The sequence below is a fragment of the Solanum stenotomum genome, chromosome 4 (assembly GCF_019186545.1).
Source record: "Solanum stenotomum isolate F172 chromosome 4, ASM1918654v1, whole genome shotgun sequence".
NCBI lineage: Eukaryota > Viridiplantae > Streptophyta > Magnoliopsida > Solanales > Solanaceae > Solanum > Solanum stenotomum.
In genome coordinates, this window is record NC_064285.1 from 62,177,458 (window position 1) to 62,191,339 (window position 13,882).

The 13,882-nt window shown below is 35.9% G+C and overlaps 2 protein-coding genes across 6 annotated transcripts in view; both read right to left on the reverse strand.

The window, feature by feature from the left end:
* LOC125863338 (cytochrome b6-f complex iron-sulfur subunit, chloroplastic) overlaps nucleotides 1-13,882 on the reverse strand; it is a 324,107-nt gene that overhangs the window by 245,806 nt on the left and 64,419 nt on the right. The gene's annotated exons all lie outside the window — the stretch shown is intronic.
* On the reverse strand, nucleotides 1,761-13,673 carry LOC125863307 (zinc finger CCCH domain-containing protein 13). 5 transcript variants are annotated; one of them, XM_049543495.1, is made up of 12 exons: nucleotides 13,397-13,672; nucleotides 9,401-9,655; nucleotides 9,078-9,108; nucleotides 8,302-8,437; nucleotides 8,063-8,119; nucleotides 6,628-6,725; nucleotides 6,459-6,530; nucleotides 6,115-6,323; nucleotides 3,421-3,584; nucleotides 2,434-2,643; nucleotides 2,021-2,034; nucleotides 1,761-1,990 (listed from the first exon to the last, which is right to left on the reverse strand). In XM_049543495.1, exons 1-12 carry the CDS (start codon nucleotides 13,524-13,526, stop codon nucleotides 1,963-1,965), a joined length of 1,404 nt encoding a protein of 467 aa, XP_049399452.1. In that variant the 5' UTR covers nucleotides 13,527-13,672; the 3' UTR covers nucleotides 1,761-1,962. The 5 variants fall into 5 exon arrangements, with proteins under 5 accessions (XP_049399452.1, XP_049399453.1, XP_049399454.1 ...); XM_049543496.1 differs by adding an exon at nucleotides 9,769-10,357 and having other exon boundaries at nucleotides 1,761-2,034; nucleotides 13,397-13,642; XM_049543497.1 differs by adding an exon at nucleotides 9,769-10,419 and having other exon boundaries at nucleotides 1,761-2,034; nucleotides 13,397-13,642.

Below are 13,882 nucleotides of genomic sequence, written 5' to 3' on the forward strand. Positions count from 1 at the left end.
TCCTGAATGCCCCAAAATGTCACTGATCATCACAAGGTTATATGCACTGCTCCCTCAACTCCTTACGAAGGTCTCGTAAAAATTGTTTTAAAAAAATCATCCGGAAGCCATTTCACAAAGTATTCATGGGCTAACATACACAAAAATAAAGAAAATCACCTAATTCATATAAAAATGCTCCTAAATGCCCAAAAATGTCGCGCTCATAGTGAGACTATACATATGTACAAAAATGGATCCTAGAGCAATACATATAACCTCACCATGATCCGCTACATTTTTGGGCATATAGGAGCCATTTTATAAGAATTAGGGCGATTTTTTCATTTTTTTTGTATATGTTAGTTAACCCATAAGGGGTCGTTTGGTTTGAATACAAGTTATGTTGGGATAAGTTATGCTGGGATAAGTTATGTTGGGATTAGTTATGATGGGATTAGTTTTTATTGCTTGTTTGGTTTGTCATATTCAAACTTATATTCACTGCATAATTTCTAAGAATAAGTTGTTTGTTTACGATAATACCCTCCACCTTATTTATTCATTTATTACATTTACTTTGCAAGCTATAATTAGTTATTCTTTTTTTTAAAAAAAAAAACAAATTTTCATCTTATTTAGCTTAAATATTTTGTGTGTGCATTTTCATGATTGTACCGTGTGTTTTTAAAATCAAACTTTCATCTTATTTAACTTGAAAAATAAAACTTCCATCTTATTTAGCTTAAAAATAAAATTTTCATCTTATTTAGCTTTAAAATAAAACTTTCATCGTATTTGGTTTAAAACTAAACATTCATCTTATTTAGCTTAAAACTAAAACTTTCATTTTAAATTTATTAAAGTAATAGAAATTTTATCATTAAAGTTATCTACATTATAATTGATGTATAAAATATAATTTTTAAGTGACTAGTAAATTATTTAATTAAAAATATGCAACTTAGTAGTGGAGTGAACATTTAAAGAGAAATCAAAATACAAATAAGAATTAGGCAAATAAATTCAACTTATAATATATTCATATATAAAAATTGTATTTATAAAATATAATTTTTTAATGGAAAAATATATTATCATAAGAACAACTAATAATTAAGGTTGTGAATGTTATTATAAATGTTGTGAAAAATTATGTTAATACACATGAATTTAAAGTGGTGTAAAAAAGAGAGTTTAAGGGAGGCTATTTTTATTATTTTGCATACTTTATCCCAAGATAAGTTATCCTATGATTACTATTCCACCTTCAGGTAAGGATAACTTATCCCAAGACTGATTGTTAATCCTGAAATAAGTTATCCCAACTTGTGCAACCAAATAACAGATCAAAGGCCACTTGAAAGTTATCCCAGAATTAAATTTTTTTATCCATCACACCAAACGACCCCCAAGTAATTAGTGAAATGACTTTCTACGAGACCCTCCGTACTTCCTACAGTCATATACTAGAAAGTGAATAAACCAAGTTGTCATTTGCACCTTTATGTGTTTAGAAATGGATCTGTTCATCCATTTCCCACACTAAGCTTTTCTACAAGAGTACTATAAGGTGTAATTCAAGCATGTCTCAATTTTGTCAATGCAATGTTATATGTAAATATCTGAAGCGTTGTGCATGATTTCAGTATAAATTAAGCAAAACAATTATAAGAAATATCCAAGTGACAATTATAGAGGTAATGGAAATTTATGTGCTTCTTTATAGACGAGCACACCTCAAATACTATAGATTAAGACTCAAAACTACTGGCTTGCTGTACACAAAAAAAAATCTGGTAACCAAAGCTTAAAAGCACCATTCACAGTTTGTTTGGTCGATAACAACGTTTAGTATCCAAAAACACTTGTATGTGTTGGCCAGACTGACCATAATTTCCAGTTCATTAGCTCTATTCCCCTACATATGCACCAGCGGTGTACAAAGTCACATCCTACAATGGCAACATACTGATCACTATGCTAAACAATATCCACCTCCAACATCTCTCCATCACGCCCATCTGCATCATCACCTGCATCATCACGCTTATACTGCAAGGAGAAGTCGAATTGCTCATATTAAATTAGTACTCTTGCATACTCAGCTTATGAATACAACAAAACAAGGCAGGGTCACAGATAATCAGACAAATTATGAATATAGATTAACGATTTGGAGATGGTCAAACATCAAGAACAAGGAGAATGCTGCGGCTTTTGGCAAGAATCTAGGACTACAATGTAGTCTGCCTGCTTAATTCTTGGGTGGGCAAAGTTCATGAATGAATCTTCTTCTTTTTACTATTCACAGTTTTACTAATAGTTTTGCAAACCAACGAAAAAGCAGCTAAAAACTGATGGTGTTGCACTAAAGTAGATTGCAAACAGAAAGAACTTACGGGCACATACATTTGCATGCTAGATATGAACTGGTTCAGTTATTGAACTAACCTGCAAACTAGCACCTCGAGGAAGAGGAGGAGGAGGTGGTAGAAAAGGATATTCTGCGATACCAGAAGGAACTCCCTTCCCAGCTCTTCTTGTAGCATTCCCAGCTACTTCAAACTTTTCCTCTGTCTCACCAACTTCGACATCTTCATCCTTTGCATGAGCGGCCATGCTGGTTGATGGCAAAATAACGGCAATCTCAGAAGCTTTGGGCTGCAGAATTTGAAGAATGCATTCATCATTTCTTCAACAGCAAGCATAAGAAATAAAATGCTATTAAGATGCAATATCCTTGATTTTTATTTGCAGCATGGAACTAAGACCAACTACCATCAGGCATAAACTACAACTTCCATTTTTCAATCTAGAAAACACCAAAGGCAAAGGACATGCCGCTGCAAAAGTAATAAAATAATACAACTGGACATAGTTACATTCTTCCATACGGAAAATGATATTCAAATTTAGTCATATGCCATATTTAGGGGACTACTGATGCATACTTCAATATTTTGATAACCAAGAAATCCTCAGAATACCAGTGGTGGACTGTTCAAAACTCAGTGGACAATTGACCCGTCCATTATCCATTTGACGAAACTGTTACAGAGCGAGGTGCCAAAGGTAAAAAGAGTCGGAGAAACCAAACTCACAAGAGATTCCAAGAACTTTGATTTGCATCATAAAGTAGCACCTATCATTCACAAGAAATCTTCTCTTTTCTGACAAGTGATCCCTCATATTGTCACTTCATCCTACTTACCATTAAGTCCACATGCTATTCCATATCAGTTTTGTTAATTTAATGTAAACCATATCGAAAAGAGCATCAGAAAAACATCAGCATAAGAATGTAATTGTATATTGTCCAAGATATGAAAGGAGACATCCTAACTCCTTCTTAAGTTCGGCACAGTTCCTCTTTAACTTTTTCTGGTTTGGGGGGGGGGGGGACAGTGGGGGCTATGAAGTTTAAAGTAAAAGGAGCACCTTGTTAGTGAAAGTCATGTCATTGGAAAAGTTTATCCCCTTCTTAGATTTCTCTTCACCCGCTACGGTCTCCCAATCGAACTGTGCCTCGTCTTTCTTCTCATTACTCGGCTGAGTAAGATAAGCAATCCTCTGCGCACCATTTCCTTTTGCTCTTATTGACGCTGTTATAGAGAGAGTTGCCAAAGGTAATAAGAGTTTAGAGACATCAAATTCACAAGGGATTTCAAGAACTTCGATTTTCAAGATCTAATGTTCATTGGGTATGTTGTTGAATGTTTCACAAGAAGGGAGCTTTAATGATACTGTGAGTCAAATGTTGTGCATACTGCAAATATACAGTGTGGCAAATAAGGTCTAGATGGAGTACAAATACAGTAAACTCAAACATGAAAAGGTTAAGACACAAGTAGGAATGAGAGCATTGAAGAATTGATGTTTCATACCATCTAGACTGAAACTCAAGTATTTATCACTGAAATTAAGGATCTTACTCTTTTTGTTTCACTTTTATAGTATTAATTTTCAAGTAAAAGAGCATCTCTTATTTAGAAATTAAAATGTCGCTAAGGTAAGAAAATACGGCTGCATTGCCGTGCATACATCTAGAGTATAATCATCAAAAACAAAAAAAGAGTATGATGGGACAATACGGAATGAATGGATTTTAAGTCAAATGAGTAGAGAAAGGACTTCAAGGTGTACCATCCTCATTTACATTTTTTCTACTTAAAATTTTACTATTTACACATAGCAGGCAGTTCAAGGCATGACAATGTCCAAAAAAATGTGGGTTATTGCAATGAGCAATTAACTTAAGGTGCCACTTTGCTTTTCTAGCTCTCCTTGTGATTCCCTATTGATCCATGTATGCTTTCCAAATGTCCTCAGCATCATAGAATATATCCCTCCAGAACAAACTAGGGGGAAAGGCGGAAAATTAAGTAACTTACTAGTCTAGATGTGCTAATTGTCATATTTCTTATAACTAACTTGTCACCTATTTTCACAGTTTCATATTTTGCATAGCTCAACTGCCTAAGGCTGCAGACCTGCATGTATTCCATCCCTTTCCAAGTTTCCAGTAATGTTTGAGAAACAGAAACGACAGTTACTAATCAAAGGCATCCATAGATCAACATAAATTGGAGTTACATGTAACTTAATCATGTGGATTGTTTGTTCTATATACCTGTGCATCTGCTGCTAGGATTCTATTTTGGATTAGCTGGACAAGTTTTTTTTTTTTTTTTGATAACAAGGGAAACCCGCAGCCGCTACCCTTTGGGTGCGCACAGGGTAAAACCCACTCCTATGCAATAGCTCGCAAACCACATAGGAGAGGGAACCCGCACTAGGCAAGCCCGGTGTGACGAGCTCGACCCAGAAGGGAAACCTCTTGCTTGCTTCCGCTGGCCAGGGGTTTCGAACTTGAGACCTCCAACATGGAAATCCCAAGCCCAGTATATTCGATGATTTCTACTTTCTGCTTTTTGTCTCTTTCTCCCTCCCCACCCCACTTTTTCTGTCTCTCCTACATCCTTTCCTCTTCTTGAAGTAGCAGGTCTCTTCACTATCTGTCTAAGGTTAAAACAGAATTTCTGAAGATATACTAGGAGTATATGTGAAAGAATTGACTTACACATCCCGTCTAACACAGAATCAATACCCAATATGTAGATCACTTCATAGATAGAAGAGATGAGAGACCTTAGAAAAATTCTATTCACTCCACTGTATACACCTCTATTCATGCACCATCACTGATATGTACTTTACTACTTATTTCCAAATTGCAATAAATAAAACAATTATCACTCAGAGACATGACAGAAACATCATGCTGCATCAGACCTACAAGAATTAGACTTATCACTTATCAGCAAACACAGAAATTTCGACTTCCATGTTATCTACATCATCTTTCAAATCTAATAGTCACATTACACTTTTCAACAATCAGTTGACCAATTTCAAAGTTAACCTGGACATAGATAATCCCCTTTTGAAAACAAAATTTGAGATTTAGAAAATATTACACATATTTTTTTCTTGGCTGATAAGTACAAGAAGAATACTTAGAAGTTAGAACGTTTAGCCAGATTGAAATAATATTTTACTATCAGGAAGTGAGGAAGTGAGGAAGTGATGAACTTTTTGGGACAAAGAGCATTAACTACCATAGCTGTTGAACTCTTTATCTGTCTAGATCCAAAATTCCAATAGCCAAAATAATCATCACAATAAGCAATGATGATTAGAAAATCACAGTGCTGAATGAGAACTACAGTAACTTGTCACACCAAATACAATAATCGAAATTCATTTAAACTATCTATACACAACATCTAAGATATTCTTTTTCTTAGATTCAATTATTATTCACATCTTTATAGACTGTCTTAGTCAACTGACTTCAGTTGAGTATGGGGGAACTGAAATTGTAAAAGATGAGCAAGAAACAAGCACTTAATATGAATTATTTCGGCCCAAGACTGCGACAGCCGCTTCGACTCTATATATATATCGATAGAACAGGGCACTGAGACATACTCTGAGGTCCTAGGCAGTATTGTTCAGGAAAGAAAACCAATTATATAAAAAAAAGGCAAGCACTAGATAATGATAAGCAGCACAAGTACAATTATTTTATTTGAAAAGCTACACTCTTAAGACATAATCGTCATTTCTTACCTTGATTTGACGTTTCATCAGCTTCATGATGAATTCTCGGCCTTTTCTTGGTAGGTGAAGTATTCTTCTGCTGCTCAACCAATGAACTAAAATGATTACCAGCCATCCCTCCATCACTAATGTTGATGGCAGAATCCTCTTCACTTGCACCAGTTCTGATGAAATCTGAGCCGAGTTTATAAGCGAGCTTTTGAAGCTGAGATTCTGACCTACAATTGCACTATCACCACTGAGTGTTCATGGAAACAAAAAGTAACAGAAATTGACCAATAATTTTAGATGACAAGAATCTGGAGTGGATGGGGAGGAGGAAATCAATAGAAGAAGCAATATTATTACAATACCTCTTCAGTTCAGCTTCTAACCGTGAGTGATTAGTATATGCTTCAATGAACTGCTTAGTCTTCGAAGTAATCCTGGGGGAAAGCCAGGATTGGATGGACAGGATGTAAGGAAAAGGTATATCCAGACTCAAATTAAAAGATTTTGAAATGCATTATAACAAATAGTGACCTTTTACGTTCCTCCTTTTCCTTGAAAAGTTCCATCTCTAGTTCCTGATTTTTTGAAGCTAGACTTTCTGCTTGACAAGTTGTCTCTTCAAGGTATATCTTCCAAGTTCCAACCAAAAAAGAGAAGTATTGAGGAATAAACTCGAAATTTTAGAGCAAGGAGCAAAAGAATATGTTAAATAGAAGGAAAATGGCACAGAGAAAGGAAGTAGCACAGTCTGTTGAAGAAAGAACTAAGAAGAGAGTGAAATGGAGGCAAGTAAACATTAGTGAGAGCCTTTACATCTGTGCTAATGGCAAATGAATAAATAGATAGATGAGGAAAGACTTCTCTAATAATTAACATCTATTTCACTGCTATAAGTTAGCACAAAAGATTAAAGGTTTGAGCTTCTAACTTAGGTCAGAAAGTTCACTATTGCTGTGATCAAGGACCAGCAGCAACAAGAGAGGGTAGCTAATTTAAGAAGAAAAACCAATCCAAAAGCCAAAAGGGTTACTCTTCCTTTTTAGTATAGACTAATCTTCTATGAAGTGGGTCGAAAACCATGGTCTCAGGTTCACATCCCACAGAGGCAAAACCACTAGGTGATTTCTTCATACATGTTCAAGTCTTGTTGGACGAATTTACCTAGTAGTGCTAGTGGGAGGTAGCAGGTACCCCATGGAATTAGTCGAGGTGCGCACAAGCTGGCGGCCTAAACACCATGGTTATTTAAAAAAAGTGGCTAATATATGGCATAACAAACAACTTCACTAATAACCCCTCTATTTGGAAACAGTATCACTGCCTGTCTAAAATGTGCCCTACCTGTTAATAGGTTCAGACTTTAAAAAAGTGAAAAATACATGACAAATATAGTAGTACCCCAAAACAGGACATAGACATACAATTTCAGAACGGTAACCAGAGAAAGCAAGAGAGATTAGTTGGAAAAAAGACTACACAACGAGACACATAGCTGTAGTCTGTTGGACTTATTTCCTCAAGAACATAAAATCATATTGAACTACTGACGGATTGAAGAGCCCTACTTCTCGTATAATATTTGACTTCTCATGAAATACTAGTATAGCCTGATAGCGATACATGGATTATTAAATCACCAATCTCATTATCTTTATTACACCTTTGCAATACACACGTGAAAAGGGAGAAAAAAACATTTATGCATGTACCGATACACACATGTACATGTTAGACACATGTATTCATAGTCCAATCAGATTTGGTATATATATAAATAAATAAAAGGATATATATAAATGCATATGATAATAAAATACCAAAGACATATCTGGCAAGCACTTGCTTAGAAATATAATTAAAGAAGGAATTCAGTGGAAAGACTATTTCCAAAATTATGCAAGAAGCGACCAATAAAAGAAAGTCAATTAAGCAGCAAACAACCAATTACAAGAAAAACAAAACCAACCTCTAGTTCTCGTTTTTCGTCATCCAACATATTGATTTCGGATTGCAACTGCTTAAGCTGCAACATGAAGGATAGACAGAAATCACTACAATGTGTATATATATATATATATATATATATATATATATATATATATATATATTATAATGAGGATGTAAGAAAGAGCAGGCAAAAGGAAGGGATGATGAACAACGCCATTCGCGAACTAGGATAACAAAGTTCTTCTCCACTCCCAGTACCTGAAGGACATCTTTGGAATTGGACGATAAATGTTTTCTCTCCTTCACATGATCTCCTGTCCCATCTGGCATGTTCAAACTTCCAGAGATGTCACTTTGACCATCCGAATGATGTTTCATCCTGCGCTTTCTATCACTGCAATATACCATTTTTCTGATATTAGTAGAACATAATGAATTTTTTTGTGACAGACATTATTCAAACATTATAATTATGGACATAGTATCAGGTCAAGGTAAAAGAGGGATTAAAGAATTTAGATTAACCATCTGAAAGTTAGCAAATTGTCTTTATCATGAAAAGCATACCAAATTACCAATTGACCAATGATGCTCTCTAAAGGGGTTTAGAAATCTCAAGATTTTGGGAAGAGCCAATTAACCTCTTTGCTTGTAAATATTCTCCCTTAGGGAGCTGCTGAGAGATTTCCCTTAATTAATTAAATAAGGGACACCTTAGGTCTTCTTACAGTGATCTTATTAACTGTATCGAAACAATTACCACAAATGGAATATAGCATATGCTGCAAGATAAAATTGTCTAACTGGAAACAGAATAAATTCCATTTTAAGTAGCAATTAAGGTTTATATATCTAACATAAATCGTAAGGAAATGGATTCAAGCTCGATCAGCTCCCAACAAATTTCTAAGTGACCTGAAGTCGGTTCAAGATTTCCATCTAAAGCCTGGGTATGTAATTTGTCAACAGAGACCTGTATATTATGTATCACTAAGTCCTAAAATGAAGTATACACAAGAAATTGATAAACTTACCTCCTCTCAACAGACTCAGGAGGACTGCGCCCTGCAAAATAAATCAGAAGGAAATATTATATGAATGGACAAAACCATGAAAGAAGGACGAGAAAGAGAACCAGAGAATACAGTAGCTCCTAATCTATGTGAAACAATGGCTACATCTAGCCAACAAATTCACATGATCCCCTGACAGAAATAAGGACCTCCAGCAAGTATATTTCTATGGAATGAATACTCTTAATCACTCGACTATTGTTTCAGCAGATGAGCAGGAGTAAATAAGTCTATAAAGATCCGACAACGACAGTAAAGTGAAAGTGAAAGAAACAAGCTCTGACCACGGGATGCATGTCTCTCTCTTGCATCTCTATCAGAAGAGTATCTGCCCACTGGAGAATGCCCTCTTTCAGAAGAGTATCTGCCAACTGGAGAATGCCCTCTATCAGAGGAGTATCTGCCCACTGGAGAATGCCCTCTACCAGAGGAGTATCTGCCCACTGGAGAATGCCCTTTACCAGAGGAGTATCTGCCCACTGGAGAATGCTCTCTATCAAGCTTCTCTCTCAAGTCACGACCACGAAAATCTCGCATTTCTGCAATGGTAAGATTATATTTTTAATTGAACTGCATCCAGTAGTTCATTCAACATATTGATCAAATTCACACCAACTAAATCACCAAGAATGAATAATGGAGCTAATCTTACCAATACATCAAACTACAAGAGAAACATAACAGCAAATATTTATACTGCCTTCCTGTGAGTTCCAAAAGGAGCCATAGAAACTACCTCTCTCATACAATGAACAGATATAGAATACCAATTTTTTGAGCTTTTACCCAGAAGAGCTTCAAATATCATAGAACCAACAGAAGTAGTAGACATCCTTGCATCTTGCTCGGTAAAAAAATTGCTACAGCACATATATCTGCTAGCAGCCATATCAAAAGGATATGGATTATCCAAGCCGCATGACAATATATAGGATAATAAACAGGCCTTCTTGGACAAAAATACCATCCAACAGGTTCCTTTGAAGATTCATTCAAACAGAAGTCACAAGAAGGGAACACCATATTCTCGAGGAATATAAGGGTGAAGACATTACTAGGGCACAGCATTCATATGGTTCATCAAGCTGGCAGATTTGTAAGTAATATATGGAAGATACTATATCCAGAGAAACATTCCTGATCTCTCATGCGCTGCTGCTTCAAGATGCAATATGATTAACCAAGATGCTGAGAAAAATACCATAAGCAGCACAAAGATAAAGCAACCAGCAAATTCCTTTCTGATAAGAAATACTAAAACCTGTCAGTTGATAGGCTTTTATTCACTGTCCGATAGAATAACCTGAAGTGTGAAATTTCTCCCTTCAACTCAGTAACATCAGTACATAGATACAACACTCTTACACTGAATTTTAACCAAAAGATAGCAGAGAGGTGCCAAAAAAGCTTCATAATAGTAAAAAACAAAAGTTGCAAAACAAAAAATGTAGAACAAGGTAAGAATACTAAATATATCTAATGAGAATTTATGATCAAGATATGGATAGGTTCCTGCTCCTTTGATAGGTGACTAATGCATTTCCTATAATTTTAACTTTTTCAGTTTTCTCTAGTCCCAAATTATTCAGAAATGATTGACAAGCAAAACGGGAGCTGACACGAAAGGTAAGAGAATATTCCTGATATGTGATATCTGATGTACTTATACAAATTATCTTGTTTCTCTTTCATTCCTTAAATAAATTTTACAATATACTACACTAGAAAATGTTAAATATAAGAAACAAACACAAATAAAAAATGAAGTGGAATGCAAGATGAAACTTCATGAACTCTTTACTCTTATATTTATGAACCAGTCGGAAGAATTAGTTAAGAGGAAGCAACGCTCTCAACAAACTGAGGAGGAACATACTTTGCGGGGGGGGGGGGGGGTTGCTATCAACAAAAAGGAGGATAGGTGACTAAAAACAACACGCTACCTTATGGATGTGGACTATGGAGGACTATCTCAGAAGGATGGGAAGCTTACAGAGTGGCATCGTTATATCAAGGAGTTGGAAGGGTAAGTGTTGGAAGTAGAGTTAATTTTTGGGGCAACAGGTGGTGCGGAGAGAGCACATTGTGGATTTCCTTCCCAACTTATATAAAATCTCAAGACAGAAAGAAGAATGTGCAACAGATTCTGAGGACACAAGGAGGAGGAGTTCTGCAGGACATGATATTTAGAAGGAATTCACTAGGAAGTTGATGAATTCCATGATTGGGTGAGGAGAGCTAGAATGTTTTCATTAATGTCATACTACCACAAGTTTTGGTAAGAGGAAAGTCTGGCTTTCCGCATACATTGATTTGGATTCTAACGCACCCAGAAAGAGACAGATGTGCTTCTTCGCTTGATTGGCAGCAACGGAAAATTATTTGACAGAGGATGATTACATATGTAAATTGGTACTTTATCAGCAGCAGCAGAAGAAGTAGAAGAAGAAAAACGTACCTGCTGAGGTTGCGAAGCAGAGGACTGAAGAAGAAGAAGAGAGGAGCTGAAGTCGCAAAGCTGAAGGTCGCAAAGTTGAACTGGAGAGAAAAAGGGAGAAGAGAGCCGTGTTTGTCCAAAATACCAAATAAAACCTAATATTGCCTTTTAATTATCAAATCAGATCTTTTTTTAAAAAAAAAAAAAAGAAGAAAAATGCCTCTGTCGCCTCACCTTTGTTGCTTCGCCGCATCGCCACGCGCCTTTTCAAGATCGCCTCGCTAGTAATGTCCAAAACACCAAATAAAGCCTAATATTGCCTTTTAATTATTAAAGCAAGTCTGTTTTAAGGAAAAAAAAAAGTGATGCCTCTGACGCCTCGCTAGTAATAGGCGATAAGGCCTTGCCTCTTGCCAAAGGTGATAAGGTGAGCTTGCCTTTCACAACCCTGGTATGATATGTGCCCCTTAGGCATCACATGAGTTTTGTTTTAGGAGAGAGTTTTGAGATTAAAAAAATGAATGTGTCTTGGTAAAAGAAAATATGACTTTTTGCATTTAAGGAATATCCTCTTATTCTTGGTGTTTGGTGCACTGATAAGGTTCTTGTTTATAGAGCAGATTGTTGTCTTAAAGGTTTTGGCAATACTCACAGACAACCTAAAATGGAAAAGAAGGATTAGGCATGAAGTTTAAACTACAGTTTTTAAATGTACCTTAAATTTGTTTAAAGTATGTTAGACCTTTTGACACTTGAGCTAAATAAGCTTAAAATAAATTAAGCAGTGTTAGTATCATGCAACGTCGTATAAGAACATGTTCATCAGGTAAGATGAAAAATATGAATATTAAGAGCCTGCTTCGCCCATGAATACTATCCCCAGTATTTGAAAATACTGAAGTTCAGTATTCATGTGATGTCCCATATGAACACATCCAGTAAGGCAAATTGACAATGTGAAAAATTTAATAGCCTGTTTCGGCATGCGTATTATCTTGAGTTATGAATTAATCCTATCCAATTTAGCTTGAAAGATTAATCAAACTAACTCTCGAGAAGCGAAACATGACAACTAATTTGAGGCCTGATGCATTTTACTTGGATCTTATGCCTAAAATATATTTTTTTCCCCAAGATAAATTTATCATTTTTTTTATCGTTCGGGATTGCCCAGTGGTTTGGGCTTGAGACTTCCATGTTGGAGGTCTCAAGTTCGAAACCCCTTACCAGCAAAAGCAAGGGGTTTGCCTTTTGGGTTGAGCTCGTCGCACCAAGCTTGCCTAGTGCAAATTAACCCTCTTGTGTGGTTTGCGAGCTATTGCAGAGGAGTGGGGGTTTTACCCTGTGCGCACCTAAAGGGTAGCGGCTACGGGTTTCCCTTGTCATAAAAAAAACTATAATTTTTTTCCTATACTATCCTTTTTCCTTTTTAATTTTTTTCCACTCCCTCCTGCATGACTTGAACCCTCAAACCTACTTATTCATGGTGGAGGTGCTCAACCACTTGAACAAGCCTCACTTGTCCCAATATTATCCTCATCTTCAAAGGGTTAATTTAGTAAACTAAACCCTAAAAACTAGTTTCTTGATGGAAGTGTCAAAGTAAACATGGCCAAGTAACAAAAAGAAGATTTCTTCTCATCTGTTCATGCTCAGCCTAGGTGGATTGAGTTACCTATTGTGGGTGGGAGATAGCATCATACCGTAGAATTAATGGAGGTGCACAAAAACTGATAGTCATCATCAGAAAAAAGAAAAAAAAAACAGAACATGGGCCAAGTAAAACGTAGTATAGCTGTATGTAAGTGTTAAACAAGTAAAAATAGAGAAATAACAAAATTACCGCCACCGGAACCGGAGAAGCGACGGAGCTCAGCATTGCCATGAGCGAAAGAGCAAGTCTGACGATGACAACGACCTCTCTGATAAAGCATGCATAGTTTCGTTTTATACAGCTTCCTTTCCACCATCATCGATTTTGTATACAAAATTATTGGGATTTGTATTTGCAGCAGAGAAATTCTCAGCTCACAAGAAAACGGATCGATACAACCGAGCAAAATCCAGAATTCTCACAACCCTAATTTTGGATACCACCTCAATAGTTTACGGATGGCTATAGATGGATACTACCACTTTATGTAGAGTGTTATTTTTTTTCTAAATAAAATACCTTTTATTTTCATTGGTCTTCAATATTTGCATCGGCGCAATTAAATTAAAATTCACGAAATAAAACATTTTATAACTTTATTTAGTGCTAATGATCCAACACTATCTTCTGTTTAAAAAAAACGATTAAAAATATTCTAAAATGCCCTTCGGTGAA